Source organism: Magallana gigas, chromosome 1, assembly GCF_963853765.1.
Source record: "Magallana gigas chromosome 1, xbMagGiga1.1, whole genome shotgun sequence".
Taxonomy (NCBI): Eukaryota; Metazoa; Mollusca; class Bivalvia; order Ostreida; family Ostreidae; genus Magallana; species Magallana gigas.
In genome coordinates, this window is record NC_088853.1 from 39487234 (window position 1) to 39505518 (window position 18285).

Sequence of the window (18285 nt, forward strand, 5' to 3'; positions counted from 1 at the left end):
TACTATACACACTATATTATATTATATATACCTTCATACACACATGCCCAGATCGCAGTTTTTTCTTAAATTTTTGATAAAATAACATGATATTATAACACCCTTGAACTATGGGTAGTGTGTAAAGAGTATTATTCTTCATTTAAACTCTGCAATGTTATAACTGTTATTATTTTTAAAATCTTGTGTATTGAAACTTTATATTAAATACTTGTGTGTAATTAATTGATATATAATCTGTACACAGTTTAAAATATGCGTTTTTACTTGATTACAAGATATTATTTCTTACTTTTTAGGTATGATATAACCAAGATACAAAGTGTAGTTGAAAACAATAAGAAGCATGCAGACACACAGAAGAATTTCTGAGACTGATGTTCTTATTGTTGATGAATGTTCAATGCTGTCTCAGAGGCAGTTTGAACTTTTAGAGAAAGCTTGTGCTACAAAAAATAAGAACTTGCCTTTTGGAGGTATGCAAGTAATACTATGTGGTGACTTTTACCAACTTCCACCGGTGCGAAATCTTTTGTACCATGATGAGGGAAAGTTCTGTTTTGAAAGTACTATATTTCAACAAGCCATCCCACATAAGATTATTTTAGATGATGTTATCAGACAAAATGATCCCCAGTTTATTAAAGTTGTGAATGAAATTTCAATGGGGAAAGTTAGCTTAGACACCGAAGAATATGTAAAATCATTAAGTCAAGACTTTTGTTCTCAAGCATGTGATTCTCTCAAACTATATGCTACAAATGATCTTGTTGAAAAACATAATAGGGATTCAATTTTAAGGTGGCCCGGAGAAACATTTGAATATTCAAGTACCGACAGTGGTAAACTTGAATCTCTTCATAGGCTATTAGCACCTCCAGTACTTTGGCTTAAGAAAGGATGTCCAGTTATCTTGTTGCAAAACATTTCAGATAAACTGTATAATGGACTTCAGGGCAGAGTTATTTCATGCGACAGTGATGGGCCAACTGTTCAATTTCAATCTGTCAACATTACCAGAAAAATCACTAAAGAAACATTTTCAGGTATTACAATTTTAAAATTTAATATGTCATTTGATAAAAAATTCAAGATTTTCTTAAATTTAATGCTGAATATTTCCAAATCTTTCCCATGAGCCTTATTTTTTAAAGTAATGCACATATATTTGTTATTATTAAATTTGGCAGTTTACAGTCCAGATTTGAAGAAAAATGTGGCAGAAAGGGTCCAAATTCCTCTGAAATTAGCATTCGCCATGACAGCTCACAAGGCTCAAGGCATGACTTTAGATAGGTACATGTAAAATTATTATACATGTATATAGAAATGTTCAGTAAGCATCTGTGGTTTTGAAAAGACTTACAATACACAGAATTCTTATTAAAATTTTGTAGAGAATAGCATGAACATTGAAACAATTAAGATAATTACCATTTAGTATCATAATGATAACTTCATGTCTATCTGTAGTTCTCACCTTTTTCAGTTCTGTTAAACATAGTAGGAAAACATCTGCATGTTTATTATAAAGCAACTTGGGAAAAAAATAATCTCAATTAGTTTTATCTTTATTTAATCTCTAAGTTCTTGCCATTACCTTAATATTCTTCAGTTCATGATTTAAAAATATTCCAACCTTTTTTTTTATTATGAACTTTTCTGTTCAAAAATTCAATTTAATTCAGAATTTTAAACACTATAAGGCAATGAATGTTACACATACATACTTTTATCTTGTCAAAGTGATAGCATGTTTTAGTTTTTTTTAGCAAAACATATGTACCACTACATGCATATTTATTGTGCAAATTCTTTTCAGTGTAGAGGTGGACTGCCGTAAAATGTTTGCGCCAGGACAGTTGGTGGTTGCGATCAGCAGAGTTAGGTCACCGAAATATGTGAGGGTCATCAATTTCAACACAAATACTTGTATCCCACATCCAAGCATAATTAATGACTTTTTGGAATCTCCCTGTCATACTCAAATAGATGACTTCACTTGCTGTCGGTTTAGCAGGTAAAACTACATGTCTATCTTACTTCATCGATAAATACAATATACAGTTTTCATTGATAAAATTTTTAAAAATTTATTAAATTTCAATTATTAGCACAATTTAACAAACTGGTCACTGACCATAATATAGTTAATTATTTAACATTCATAGACGAATAACTTTTATGGGTACTGTAGGTACAGCAATTGAAGCTGTATGTTTTTGCCGTTTGATAGGTTTGGGTTTGTTGAGAGTCAGGGACAAAGTTCATTCTCCAGATTTTGAAGAATTTGCTTTTTTGGAAATAGTTGATTGTCCTAAAATAACACTGTTAAGAGTTTTTTGGTATTGCAGAGCATTTGGGTTTGAATTTGCCCCATTGTATGTAGAACGCTGCTGGCAGAAAATGTTTTCTACAATGTCAGAGTTTATCAGTGCAGAAGTAATAAGAATGTCCAAGTCTATTCTCCCTAATAGAACAGAACAAAGCTCAAGAAAACCAATGATGCAGGATTCTATGTCATCCATGCACTGGTTAGACATCAGACAGCTGTTTGGTGAGGACTCTTTCTGTATCCCTTCCCTCCATTCTTGGAACCAAGCAAGAACATGTTGGAGATCTCTTAGTCTTTCATCATCAAGGCTCATTACTGGTCTCCTATCACGGAAAATTCTTACTAACTTTGATGTTTGTTGCAGAAGTTTGATGGGTCCATTTAAAATAAATCCGTTTTTTCCCAATGTACTTTGATATTCTAGGAATAGGTGAAGCATTTCTTCATCAAGAACCTCCTCTGCTAGATGGTTTCTCATTTTTGATTGCTGTGATGGATATAAATGTTCATGTGTAAGTCTTTTATGTATCTGAAGGGCATTTTTCTTATCCCAGGTGTAGCAGTCTTGGAACATTTGCCACTGAATTGGATCTCCTGATACTAGTTTAAGGTTCCGTGTGCAACCCTTTTTAATGCCACTGGCCAATATATTATTTCTAATCTTTTTTACAACATGTGAATAGTCCATGAGGAATGCAACTTTTTCTTCAAAGTTGCAAGGATTCTTCACCATTCTGCTATTCTTGTCTGCAACATTTATGTTCATAAAAGAACGATTATTTGCTGCCCCATCCATGGAGGTAAAAGAACATATAAAACCAAACATTTGAAGTCTGTCAACTGCCTCCCAAAAAAGCATATGAAGATCATATCCTTGTATTTGGTCACTTATAAAATGTGCAAATGGAAACCGAAAACCAGTCAGTCCTAAAAAAACAAATTGAAGGACATCATTTCCTAGTTTTTTCTCTTGACATGCCCGCCCTCAATGTTGCACAAGTATTACCCTCATCTCCTTTATTCACAAAACCAATTAACTCTATCCCACTTCTGGTTTTCTCTATCTGTAAATCTTCTTGTATAGACATTTCATCAAGCACAATCCCACCTACAAAGCCTTCTTTAGGAACCTCTTAACGTGTTGCTTCATTATACATCCACTCAAAAATGTCATCGTGGAATCCTACTTTTTGACGAACACAGTTTTTGTACAGAATCAATAGTTTTGCAGATGGCAATACTAACATATTGCTTTTCTCTAAACATTCATAACTCTTAGGACTTCGATTATACAAATCCATCTTCTGCCCTTTGGATTGCGTCCTAATTTTTCTTACCTGGCTCAGAAGCAGTGTTATCATGCTTTCAGATGCAGAGGGTAATAACTTTTTTATGTCAACCTCTGTTATAGATTGATCTGCTGTAACAATTTTCTCTAGCTTAGCATTTGAGGACGTCTGACTTTTTTTATCTGATAAAGTCATCTTTTGGCAAGTTCTGCATATGTTGTTACTAGATGTGGCGGGCAAGAATCTGCTGCACAAAGTTGAGCGTATAATTCTGTTAATAGTTGAACAATTTTCCTTTTCGTCATCATCTGTGGTATGTTCGAACTTCTCTATTGTTTGAAATCTACTGCATGCTACTGATTTAAGTGTATTTATTTTTACTCCTTCACACATTTTAAGAGTATCTGTTATTTTCAAAATAGTTTCAATTCCTGTCTTAGAGGAAATGTATTTCGGATAAATCTTCAAAGATGATAAATCTATTCTCTTATTTGCACATTCTAATCCCCAAACTCCATTTCTATGAAAAGAGATGATCTTGTTTACAACATGGTTATTGCACTTATAAGGTGTCTTTGATATACATGTAATATCATTTTCTGACATGACATTGGAAACTATATCAGGTGGTATATTTTTTAGAATATTTGAAAAGTCTATAGTGTTCTTATTTAAACAGGGAAGGTCTTGAAGGGTAAGGCCTTTCACATATCTGATTTTTTTTTCTGTTTTCCTTAGAATTTTAACATTTTTGAAAACCGACTGGAGATTCTTTGAAAACCACTCAATATTTATGGGATCCTTTACGCCAAAGTATTCTACACTCTCAAACTGATAAATAGTAAACAGTTTTTCTAGCTGGATAGGTTCATCAGATTCTTCTTTCAGTCGCATAATTAGCCTGTAAAAGAAATGATCACTGAGAATTTGGATTCTTATTAGCAATTCTGTACTTAAGATACATGGGAAGAATGTGAGTGACGTGAAAGAAATTACAATAAACAGACCCAGAATGCTACTTTGGTTTCTTGATATTAGAATTCCTTCTCAGTTAAGGAATGAAAATGTGTGTTTTTAAAAGTAAATATTTAAATATAGATATATGATATAATTACTGATGATCAACTACATACTATATATATATATATAGAGAGAGAGAATAATACATACCCTTTTTCATATCACAGCCTGTATCAGCCCAAGACTCCAATATCATTCCTCGGGCCTAGGGCCCATGGGCTGATATTGGAGTCTCGGGCTGATACAGGCTGTGATATGGAAAAAGCGTACGGTATCTATTATTATATTTATTACATACCGAGTAATATTGAAATTTGTTTTAAAACATCAGTTTGAACAAATTGATTTTTAAAATTATGTGAAAGTAGTCTGTACATTTACGAAATAAAAATATGAGATCTAATTGTTTTAATAAACATGTAGCCACAGAAATGGAATTTCCTCAGGTTTTAAAATTGAACTGCTCCAAAACATTGCTAGTTTTCAACTGCACTTAAAAATGTCGACTCTAACAAATGTTTTATTTTTTGTCTGTAAACATGCACAAATGCCAACACGAAAAAGGCAGACCAGTTTTGCAAGGGGTGTGATATGGATATGCATCAGCCCTTGGGCTGATAACCTGTATCAGCCCCGAAGGCCAATACAAGTTGTGTGATGTCATCTGTATCACATATGCTAAAAACCTGTATTCATTACGGAGTATGTAATAAATTAAAAAAGATAATTTGAAGGTTCTTTCTGTGAATATTCAAGATATGCCAATTTAAAGTTTGCAATTAATGCAGCTTTGTTTTGTGATTCCAATTACTTGTAGAAATTGAATGGTGTATTATGTATTTTGAAAGGTGCAAGATTTGCGATTTGCTATACAGAACAGTGATATTTATGCTTTATTTATTGCTTTCAGACTGAATGTTTCCAACTCTTCGGAAGAAACCTCAGTGCCTTTGGATGCAACACCTCCTGAGTTGGAGTTGGAATTTGAGGATATGGATTTGTACAATGATACCGTCCTAGACATGTTACATGCGGATTCAGCAAGTGCCCATCACTGTGATTCTGAGACACAACCCGCCTTTGCATTACCTGCTTCATTCAACACCACAGATACAGTAAGACAGTTGGTGATGAAAAACCCAGTAACACCGATTCAAAAGTTCTCGATCTTCTTGGCAGTTCAGAGAGTGTTTTTTGTAATGTTACAAGTTTTTGTGAAGAGGAATTTTCTATTGTAATGGACATTGTTCAAACCATTCAAATAGATAAAAATCAACAAGCCATAAAGCCAAACAAACTTGCTAAACTTTTTCGGGCTTGTCATGATCACCAAACTTCAGATCAATACAAAGCTAGAGTTTTGTTGATGTTTTTTGATTTAAAAAGAACTATATCTCAACAAGTTATGTCGCATATTGCATATAATCTGACAGTTAGCATCAGAAAGTTCATATTAAGTGAAATTGAAAACAGCTACAAAATCTCAAGTACCACAGTGAGTAATCAAAGAGTTCAAAGAAATGTAACAGAAGAGAGTTATGGAAAAATACGATATGTAGGAGGATACTGTGTTGCAAAAGTTAGGCAAAAGTATACCAAGCAGTTACGCTCAAATTTCTACAAGTTGAAATTTGAAAACCAGGTGAAATATAAAGAATCTTGTCTAATGTTAGAAATTCTTGATAACATGTCTGTAAATGAATCATTGTATCTCAATCTCAATTTCCCCAGTTTCTAATTGAAACATGTCGAAAGCAGAATGTAACTCGAGGTCTCACAAATATATCTGACCAACTTTTTGAGTTTTTTGTTTCTACCTGTAAAATGTGCCTCAATTTGTTAGTATGTAACAATGTAAACATTCATTGTGAAAATGTGTTTCAGTTTTGTAGTTCTGTGATTGGCAAAAATTGCCAGTTGTTTGAGGAAGTTGTTAAATGTGTCTGCACAAAGTCTATGCCTGAAGACTTAAATAAAGAACAAGTCCTAATACCAATGTTGGTAGCAGAAGTGTTAGATACAGTTGGTGCAATTGAGCAGTTGTATAAAGAATTGACTGATAAATTTTTGTTGGTTATGTTCAATCAGTTTCGTAAAGATTTTCTCTTGTGTTTGTGTGTGGAGAAAAAAATGGCACAGAGAAAGCAAATTCTTGTTAGATCACAAAAAAATCCTAAAGAAGTAAAAGTTGACATGGCTTTTATTTTAGATGATGACTCTAAGGAAAAAGTTATTTCACACAATTTGCTCAAGTCTATCATTTCTAAAAACAAAGGATACATGGAATGCTTTGGTAAAAAAGATCTAGTATTGTTGTGTAAAGCATACAATTGCCAAATTAAGTCCAGAGATTTGAAAAATGAAATTGTTGTGAAGCTTAACTCAGTTATTGGAAGTGTTGAATCAATTCCATTGGCAGAATTATTGAACAAATCAAAAGATCTGTAGCTAATGAATGTCATTTATTCTGCTAGTGGTCCTCAACACCTCTTAAAAGTGCTGTGTTGTATATTGTATACTGATGGAGATTGACTGAAAGGTTATAATTTTTTTATTCAGTCCAAATTGTTTACTTGTTTGTTTTCATAATTAGATTGCATGGATAATTGCAAATTGAAGTGTATGTACATTTTGGGTCTGACTCAGTGTTTGGTATGTAGCTAGCATTTTTGTTCAATGCAAACACTGTTGTTTTCCACATGAATGTATGTCTTTAAAAACAATGGACCCGGATGAGCTGTATTTCAACATCTCTACTACTACATGTACATGTATTACAACCCACCCTCACCCTCTGAAAACAAGGACAGTTTACTGTTCAAATTAGCTATTTCTGTGTGTGTTGAACAGTATGGATTTCATCTAATGTGAATAATTTTTTAATTCTATATAAAGTTCATGTGCTTGTCACTGACATTCAAGCATATATATATGCGGCTATATAGATTGTACATCCTTTTGTAGGCACCTAGCATTGGGGACGCCCATTTTTGTCAGTATATATTTAGAATTACATGTACATAGGAATGAAACTATAGTACATGTACCGCCCAACCAAAAGCAATTTTTCTTTTAAAAAAGGTTTGTTACCCAACATATCGTTCCAATTATGATTTTACATATTTTTTAAATGTTTAACGTTATTATCATTGCATGTTAAGTTTAAACCAATGTAAGACCCCCCCCCCCCCTCCCCCCCCCCCTTGAAAAACAATGCTACGTGCCTTTTTTGTAAGTTGTTAAATAATATGTGAATAAATAACAAGTCTTCTGTATTTGCTACACATAATATAATATAAATACTTATATATGTATTAATGTTTCTGTTTCGTATTTACCATGACAGGAGACACATGTTTGCAGTCAAAATAGTCCGCCAAATGAAATTCACGGAAAACCTCTTTTTCATTGGATAATTTTTATCCAATCTAAATCCTTCTTTCTCGAAGCCTTTGGGACCGTCAAAATGGCCGGCTTTGTCAGAAGTCGATGTGGGTGCAGAATAAAAGTTCAGTTCTGAGAGTATTTAAGGAATTTTATCGGAATTTAAGGATGTAAGTAGCGTGAGTTTGATGTGAGATTTTAAAAGATTAGTGCGAATGTTTCTCGACTTGTTGCAATACTGCTGTTGTCATAGGCAAGATCCCATCGTGAGCCCTGAACCGGTAAATGTCCGAGTAAAAATAAACTGGCGAATTCGAGAGAATGATGACGTATATCTCCGCTATTTTAAGACCCATCAACTTGAAATTCGGCATGAGTGTATGTTAGACATTACTTTTCGGAAAAATACATGCATATTACAAGTGTTTTAAAAAAATTGATTTATTAGGCTTTTGAAGCGAGCTGGTAGTTTTTTATCTGGGTCAGAGTTCGACCCCTTTCTTTATTTATGGTTACATTGAAATTAATGTTAAAACGAGCTTGGCCCCTGTGCTCAATATTAATGATATTTGGTCAGATCATGTTCCAGTGTTTTTTTCTTAATTACAGCGATATAAATAATTGAAAAAAAATGTCAGATATCATGGTATCTCTTTGTAACAATGATGATAATCCAACATGTGTTAATAAATACCATTTGTCGTTTCTCCTTTGTTTTTTTTTTTAAATCTTTCTTTTGGGAGAGTTGGCTGCATGGACGGCAATAAAAATAACTAAAAATCAATTTCTCGGGTTTTTATGCTGTACAAATAAAACTGCACTTTCTTTAAATATTTACCCACAGTTTTTTTAATCATATATCGCTTTCATCGCTAGCTTTTCCAAAAATGACATTCTATTTTCTACTTAAAAATTTTCTAAAAATTCGTGGCCATCTATCTAGTGTGACATTTGAAAGAAATTCATGCGATTAAAGCACCATAATTTTTGATGACTTAAAAATTTTGATCAACAATTAAAAAGTAAGAACAATCTAGAGCATACTGCGTACATTTCTTATTCGTGAAAATTATACTTTTTTCTGCTTAGAGAACCTTTGCTTGAAAATGTTAAAAATAAACTTTTAATATTGCAATCTTATTAAAACATTTGACAAATTCATTAAACAAACGTTCAATTTCAAGTATTCGATAACGTCTTAAAATAGTTTAACGTAAAAAAAACCCCACTTAATTGCAAATTATACATATGTGTATCAATAAAAAATTTAGGTTTCTAATAATACTGTCGTATTATTTTAATAGTACCCCTTAATGGTTTTTTTAAGATTAAGCATATACGTTATTGTACTACTAGCATAATGTAAATTTCTAATTATAGTTTAAAACCATAACGGTGGACATTACATATTTTTAGCGTAAAATTCCATAGGTAGTACAACAGTAGTTTTACATTATATGAACAACGATAATCTAATTAACGCACACAAATCTAGCTAGGGGCGTTTAAACAAATGCATCCTAATGTACATATTTAAGCTGTTCTGATCGGATTTTCCTTGGCCAGTGTATCACATTCGTTTTCCCATTTATTTTTCTCATTATCTTTAACAATGAATGAATCTGTAAACATATTTTTTTAATATGTAGAAAAATCAAGAAGCATCAAAAGTACAGACGAGTTAAACAAATAGATCATTAATGCCTAATCAAATCCTTGAACCTAATATCATCAAAGCGATAGGTAAATATAAAAAAAAAGTTAATCAAAATCTAGTCAAATATTTAAAGCTTATCTAGAAAACATATACAGAGTGAAGTGCACGTATTATTAAGAAAAATGATGTTATAATTGTAAATTGTTTACAACTTAAAACAACAGTTTGAAAAATTAATTAGTTCAGAAAGCTCAGTAATATACAATATTTATGAGCAAGGACCATTTAATACAATCGTATCAATGTACATCACATTTCACAAACAGCATAATTTATTATCTCAATTATAAAAACACTCAAATTTCTCTGATTAAAGAGAGTGACTGATTAGAATCTTTTTTTTCAGTCAACAGCCCACATAGCTCATAAAGGAGCTTAACGTTTTCGAGGCGATCCAAAACATCGTTTATATTAATCAAGACAATTAATATGGTTTTTTTCATCGTGCAAAAAAATTTCAATAAATATGAATTATATTTCAATTCCCTTTTACTCAAATAAAAATTAAAACTGTAATAATAATTTGCAATGTTTTTTCAACTACATTTTTTATCAATACAATGTTCGTGTTATAATATTTACTTTAACAAAAGTCATGTGTACTATTATTTGTTCTCGGCCGACTGTTACGTGATGTCTAACATGGTCAAGGCAGATAAGAACTGGCATTCGAGATTTAATACTATGCTGTACCATGCACTTATATGATTCCTTATCATGATTGGTTTGACCTATAGCGTACCTGCCTACCTTATTTCCGAATGACGGCGGTCATGTTGATTGTTATTGTTTTCGTAAGCTTAACAGTTTCATTTGCACAACCAAATGATGAGTTTTTATCAAATAATGGTGACATTGCCTTACGAGAAATGGTTTTGGAACTGAAAAATGCTGTGATGCATCAGAATGAGAGAATAACAGCTCTGGAGCAGAAATGCCAATCACTAGAGAAAAAGAACAGTGAAAGTTCAGAGAAAATTATTGCCTTGATGAAGAAAATAAAGATACAAGATCTATCAATTGAAAAATTGAACCATAATGTTCGTGTATGTGAGAAAACAGTGAAAAAAGTATCTAAACTGTTATATACTGTGGGGAAACAACGACCATCTCGAAAATTTCTAAACTCGATTGGTTCTTCTATTCCTAGAACGGGTTTGTTTGTCTTTTTTTAATGAATTTGTTTCTTTTTTTAATTATTTTATTAACACTATATAAAAACATACGTTAGAATCAAAATTATGCGGAGGTGAAGGCTTGTGGCATTTTTCAAAAGAAATACAGATTTGAGTATCATAAGTTGTTTTATGTAAAGACGACGATAAGTTAAGGACGACTGTGCTTTTGGTTTCATCAATTTCACAATATTATATTATAAACAGTGAGAGTGTTAAAAATATTAAATCTAATTATTCTAAAAGTTAAGTTACCAGTACAGTTTATTAAATATAAGCCATATTTTGATAATTGTACGAGTAAACTTCCTTGTAGCTCCACGCATATCCGTAGAAGTACACATTCAAACGTTTAACCTCTCTTAATATTTTAAAATTGAAATATGATTTGGCAACATGGTTAAATATATGTTAACAAATGCAAATAATTGAACTCCACAGAAAGACTACTCTCGACACAAACGACAGCGGCACCAAACGCGGACAACACAATCGCCTTCTACGCCTATGCTTCACAGAAAATTCCAAGTCCCAGTAGCCATTTCATCCTGACCTTCGACACAATCATAACAAATGCCGGCGACAGTTTCCATCACCATTCTGGAACATTCATTACCCCTCGTACAGGGTTCTACGTATTCACCTGGTCATTCAGACTACAAAACGATGCGCACGTTTCGACAGAGCTTGTCGTGAACAACGTGGTGAAGGGGTCAGTTTACTTTGATGCCCACCCAGGGGTAGGTGGGAATTCAGGAGGGACTGTGGTGGTTCATGTCAATCAAGGGGACGATGTGTTTGTACGTACGACCCAGTTTGCCAACTTTGGGGACATATTGAGCGATCATATCGGAAGAACCTATTTCGCTGGATGGCTGTTAGCATAAATTTGTACTTTAGCTGACTAAATATACTAGAAATAAAGAATAACTCCTTACCAATTATCGTTCTGTTTGGTAATGTAGCATTGGATTTTGCAGTGAACCCAGTGATCTGCGATATATTAACCCTGTATATCTTATTGTGAATTAACATTTGTACATTGAAACAAATGCCAACCTTTTTTTTTAAAGAAAATCAAGAACACCTTCTGATGATATCAGCGATATAAAAGAATTTAAAATAAATTATAATTTGGCGTGGCCCCATCGCATGCGTTTGAAACACTTGGAAACAAGCAAATGAAGTTACATGTAACTGAGTGCCTCATGAAATGTACTGATAACTAATCATTGATTAGAATACTCTGAAGGAGCCGCAACTATTTAAAAAAATACATAATGTGCCATAGTACCTGAGTTTTTTACTTGTGTCATTTACGTTCCCGGGTTGTAGATGGTAAAACCTTTCTAATGTGATAATGATTGATTCCATAAAATATATTCATTTCTTTTAATCAACGCAAAGGAGAATCTAGTAAGGCACATTTGTAAAGATGCTTTTTGTTTTTACATGAAATCCTCAAAACGCAGCCTTAACTAACCGGGAATTTTTATTCGCAAAATTGTTCAGAAATATTTTGTGCATGTATTGACATGTTCAGGTTTAGGTGTAAGCTCTATTCAAAATACTTCTAATATCGATACACTTCGATGATCAAATGGCCGAAGAGTCAGATTCACTATGAGTAACGGTCCTACAGTAGAAGAAGAGCTAATTTTAATGTATTTTATGTTAAAGAATGGACATGAAACAACTAATCTAATCTAAATCAATGGTTGTATTTTGTTAGATAATGGAGTATGTGTAATTAACATTTTTTATGACGCATAACAAATAGAAAACCAACAAATTTGAGCCTATTAGTTATCTTCGCTTGATTAAGACAGAATAGTTGTATTTTGTAAAAATAAAATAAATGTGTTTACCGAAGACGGTTCATCTTGTTTCATATTTTGATTGATAAAAAGTCTTTGTTTATTTACACCAAAATATGTGCATTACATTTTACAATATATTTAAAAAAAACAAGCGCTGTCCATACATTTCCTTAAAAAAATCAAGGTCTAATTAATTATACAATGGTCAACCTTGAACATGTCGTTGTAAGGGTATTTTTAAATGTTATCTGTAAAATGATACAATTATGTATTGTATTGTATTGTATGTATAAACAAGTATTTTTTATAAATAAAATGCGGACATTTTACATGGAATACCTTTAACCCACCATAAATCATTCTGCATTGTTATCTTAACGTCATAGTCTCGAAAAGGTCTTAGCTGATAAGACATTTATTTGAGCCTTTCAGTCAGTTCAAGCATATCTTTTACAACATACACCATAGCATAGCATTGAAATCTCATAGCATAGCATTGAAATCTCATAGCATAGCATTGGAATCTCATACCATAGCATACAATCTCATTGAATCGCATTCGTCATATCATACCATACCATACCATAGCATAGCATACAACATTATTTTAACTCGGTTTTAAATGTTTTTTATTTGAATAAATAAATGTTTACATGATAGATTTGTGGTAAACTTTGGCTTCTTATTATTTTACTTCGAAATGTGTGGAACTCTTCTGTGTATGGAGGCGTTTTTTCAAATCTCATAGCATACCATAGCATAGCATAGCATACAAATCTCATAGCATATCATTAAAATCGCATACCATAGCATAGCATTAAATTGTAAAAGATATGCATGAAATGACTGTAACAGTGAGAGAAAAAAGGGCATCCATTTACTAGTTGCAGTTGGATATTTTTCAATAGTGTTCGCCAAGCCCGAACATAAAATATATGATGTGAATGTATGTGATCACATCACGTTACGGAACATGGTTTTTGAGCTGAAATCTTTAGTTCTGGATCAAAGTGAAAAAATAAAGGCATTAGAAAGGCAAAATGATATGCAATCCGAAAACATAAAGGAGCTTAGGACAATGATTAAAACACAAGATGCAAAAATATTGCATTTGCATCTCCAGCACGCTGACAAAATTGATCTTGTAAATAAATCAAACTTGATGGAACCTAAACCAAGGAATTTCCAGAGTAAGAAAGCTCCAACTTTCGAAGGTCCTGAACTTTCTGAAAAAGGTAGGCAATAAATAAAAATATACCTCTGGATTATGAAAAAAATATCAGCCCAACGTTAAGTGTGTCTTTCAATTGACCCCCCCCCCCCCCAAAAAAATGCTTTTAATCTAGCGAATATTTGAAATATAGAAAGGGAGAGAAATGATCGAATAATTAAATTATTTTTTTTTCAAAGCATTTTTAAAAATAATAGTTGTTAGTTGTCACTTACTTTTTCAGTGATGCGTACCCAAACACAACACCGGATAGCTCGAGCTTCAGACACTCGAATTGCCTTTTACGCATACTCCTCTCAAACATTCTCAAGACCTAGCGACCACTTCGTCTTGAGCTTCGACACAGTAATCACAAATGGTGGTAACAGTTATCATCCTCATTCCGGAGTATTTATTGCACCTCGGTCTGGATATTATGTCTTTACGTGGTCATTGAGGGTTGAGGGCGATGCTCATATTTCGACTGAACTTATGGTAAATGGAGCGCCTCAAAGTTCCATTTATTTTGACGCGACGCATTACGTAGGTGGAAACACATCAGGGACGGATGTCGTTCAAGTTAACCAGGGCGATGAAGTGTTTGTACGTACGACCAAGGATAATTTCAACGGCGGTGACATTTTAAGTGATTATATGGGACGAACATATTTTGGGGGCTGGCTTTTGCATGTAGCTTAAATTTGTTTCAGTTTTGATTTAAGCCTCCTAAAAATATGAAAATAAACTTATATTATTCAGCAGTATGTTTTACGTATTTTTGCGTACAATGGTGCTGTATCCCCACTGAGAAAACTGTTATTCATACGTATACTATAATGACAGTTTCATGAGGCTAACCCCTGTGTGTTTTATATTTTAGAGCGTATACAATTAATTGATTACGGACAAAGGACTTTCAATTAACCACATAACATTTAACCAATGAGCAAAACATGTCCGAAAGTGACAATGAAATAAATGAATATGATAGGTATGTTAAACTGGTCGAACTGGTAGAGTTTTAAGGACAAAATCAGTAGTTTTTTTTTTAAATATGAAACATGTATGAGCAAATTGCGTGGAAAACAATACATTTTATAACTAGAAAACTGACCAGTCAGAAAGGGCCCCGCTATGACTGAATTCCATCCTCTTTATATTAACATTGAATCTTCTTTAAAATTTCAAGATAATTCCTGAATGTCCAAAAACTCTAAATAGTAACCTTGTATCTGCATAAAACAGGGATAACCTCATGTCTTATAAAAAAAACTAAATTAAATGTGTCTTTAAAAAAGATTTAAACAGGTGTTTTATAAAATGCAAGCCTTCAGTGAATGCAAATACATTGTATCACCCAGGGTTGACCTCAACTTCAAAACAAACATCAGTTGCAGACAAAGGTGTTCATTAATCTTCATATGACAGATAGAGATAAGCCTCTAAATTTTCTGCAGCAGGCAAGATAATTAATCCCAGGGGATTATAATTGTTCTGCTCTTTCATCCTGTTCTTCAAAACTTACAATAGGATTTTGTTTTCACAAATGACAGAATGGGGTTATTATCTGATTACCTGTTAAAATTAACAGCATTAAGGCAAAAAAAATAAATAAATAATTAACAAATAAAATAGTGAAAAAGAATATCTTAATATATATCTTGATTTTAGAATTCAATTAAAATTATCATAAATCATTGTGTACGGTATATTTTAACCAAAATAAAGTATGAATATTATATTTCAAATCCATATTTCAAAGAATGTACACATCATTCAAAATTGACCTTAACTTCAAAACAAAGTTCATTTGCAGACACAGGTAGTGCAGTAATTAATCTCAATGTGACAGATAAAGATAAAGCTTAGGATTTTCTTCCTGTGGAAGGTTTTAAATTAATCCCAAAGGACAAATATTGCACAGCCTTCTAAGTATAGAATGGTAACATTCTCAGCAGTTATCTCTCTTTGCCCATTCATTCTTATGCATAGTTAAGGAATCTACCCCACCACCCCAGCTCCAAACCAGAAGACATAGAGAACCAAACTTAGCATCAAAATATGTATTTCTGCCTACTGAACTACCATACCAAATTTGAACTTGATTGGGCAACCAGAAAAAAAGTTATTAGAAAAAAACAGAAAATTTGTGGACGGAAGAGTGACAGACGGACAGAAGGACGGACGGACAGAGTGATTACTATAGGGCACCCGCAAATCCTTGCGGGGCCCTAATTATTTATAAAAGATAACCAACTTACAATGATTAATTATTACTATTATACCTTGGACAACTGTTAAAAAAATAAACTGGCAGAAGAGATCTTTGCAAATCAATATTAGATAGAGTAAAGAGTCAGTATGCATACAATGCTGATATTCATACATTTTTCAGTAAGGATATAGACGACAGTATATTCCTAGAGGTGCTTTATGGAAATAAGGGGTCTTTCTATTTCATACTCATCTCATAAGAAAAAGGAAAGAAAGAAGATTGAAATCTCCCTAGATAAGGAAATAACATCCTTAGAATCTCAAGAGCACATTAATTTTGAACTAATATAACAAAAAAAAAATTCAAATCTTGAAAATTTAAGAAAAGATAAACTTCAAGGCCATTGCATAAGATCTCGAGCAAGATGGATCGAGCAGGGAGAAATACCAAGAAAATATTTTCTAAATTTAGAGTCTCGGAATTTTCTGAACAAAACTACAGTACCGATCAGACCCAACCTAACAGAAAGTAAACCCCAACTACACCCAGGGTTTACTTTCTGGGTTTACTAGAGTGGACCCTGAGTAAACCCAAAGTAAACCCAGAGTGGACACAGAGAGTAAACCCAGTCAGAAGTATACCCCTGAAAACAGACGCTAACTGTGTATTCGGAATATACAAGAGGCAGGAATAACAGGCAGTAGAATACTAAGATAAAAGACAGGTCTGCATCACACTTCAGTGCGTACAGTTGACTTCAAAAGCAATGTCCAAGTAAACTCAAAGTAAACCCCGAGTGGACCCAAATTTTCAAAAAGGAAACCCAAAGTAGACCCCAAAAGTAAACCCGGGGTTTAGTTGGGGTTTACTCTGGTGTTAGGTTGGGTCTGATCGGTACTGTATCAAAAAAGTAGAACTCAAAGAAGGGGAAATTATACACAAGCAATCGAACATATTGAATCAGGTTAAAGAATTCTATGAAAAACTATATACATGTGCTGATTCAGATTTAATAAATATTAACCTTGAAGAAATTATTAAAGTAGAAATTCTTAAGTTAGAACCAGATATATCTAGCTCGTTAGAAGCTGAAATTTCCCATAAAAGAAGTTCTTGAGGTTCTAAAAGTATGAAAAATAACAAATCACAAGGTAGTGATGGTTTTACGGTTGAATTCTTTAAATTCTTTTGGAAGGATCTAAAACTTTTCATCTTAAATGCAATCAACCTTATTTTTCTGAAAAAGGAGCTTCCTATTTCCCAGAGATTGGGAATTATATCATGTTTACCAAAAGGTGACAAACCAAGACAGTATTTGAAAAACTGCAGACCCATCACTCTTCTGAATGTTCTCTATAAGCTTATATCAGGATGTATTAGTTATCGAATAAAGTCTACACTAGACTTTAATATATCTGATACACAAACAGGCTTTTTTAAAGGAAGATATATTGGAGAAAATACTAGAATTATTTATGATTTAATGTCAATCACTGAAAATGAAAAATACCAGGTCTTTAAGTTCTTATTGACTTTGAGAACGCCTTCGATTCTGTTTCATGGTCCTTTATATACAAAACTCTAGAATACTTTGGATTTGGAAATAATATTATAAATTGGATAAAAATTCTCAACAAAGATTTTAAGGTTTCTGTTTTACAATGTGGCTTCCTGTCAGAACAGTTTAAAATCCAAAGAGGATGTAGACAGGGGACCCAGTAGCTCCTTACTTTTTTTTGATATGTGCAGAAATTTTAGCTATTCTCATAAAACAAAACTTTGATATTAGAGGTATAATTGTTAATGACAATGAACACAATATTTCTCAGTATGCAGATGATACTTCACTCATCTTAGATGGTTCACCAATGTCACTTTTCGCAGCTCTTTTTTGATGCTGTGGATCCAATGAGACCCCTTTTGGATTATATTGGTGCTCTTCCATTGGCATTACCAGAAAAGAAAAATGAGCTTGTGCATGCTTAATGTAGACACATTGCTGTCACAAGGATTGAGAAGTCACTTTAACAGTGAGTTAACATAATGTTGAATAGCTTTGTAACTCACTTGTGCAAGGTGAAAATCGGGAAATATCCGAAATAGAATACTCAAGTTATTGA

The 18285-nt window shown here is 32.9% G+C and overlaps 1 protein-coding gene across 1 annotated transcript; it reads left to right on the forward strand.

The window, feature by feature from the left end:
- The first annotated feature begins 288 nt into the window (after positions 1–288).
- Positions 289–5882, forward strand: LOC117682628 (uncharacterized). Its single transcript, XM_066086262.1, has 4 exons — positions 289–1046; positions 1191–1296; positions 1823–2020; positions 5555–5882. Exons 1-4 carry the CDS (start codon positions 347–349, stop codon positions 5880–5882), a joined length of 1332 nt encoding a protein of 443 aa, XP_065942334.1. The 5' UTR covers positions 289–346.
- The last annotated feature ends 12403 nt before the right edge of the window (positions 5883–18285 follow it).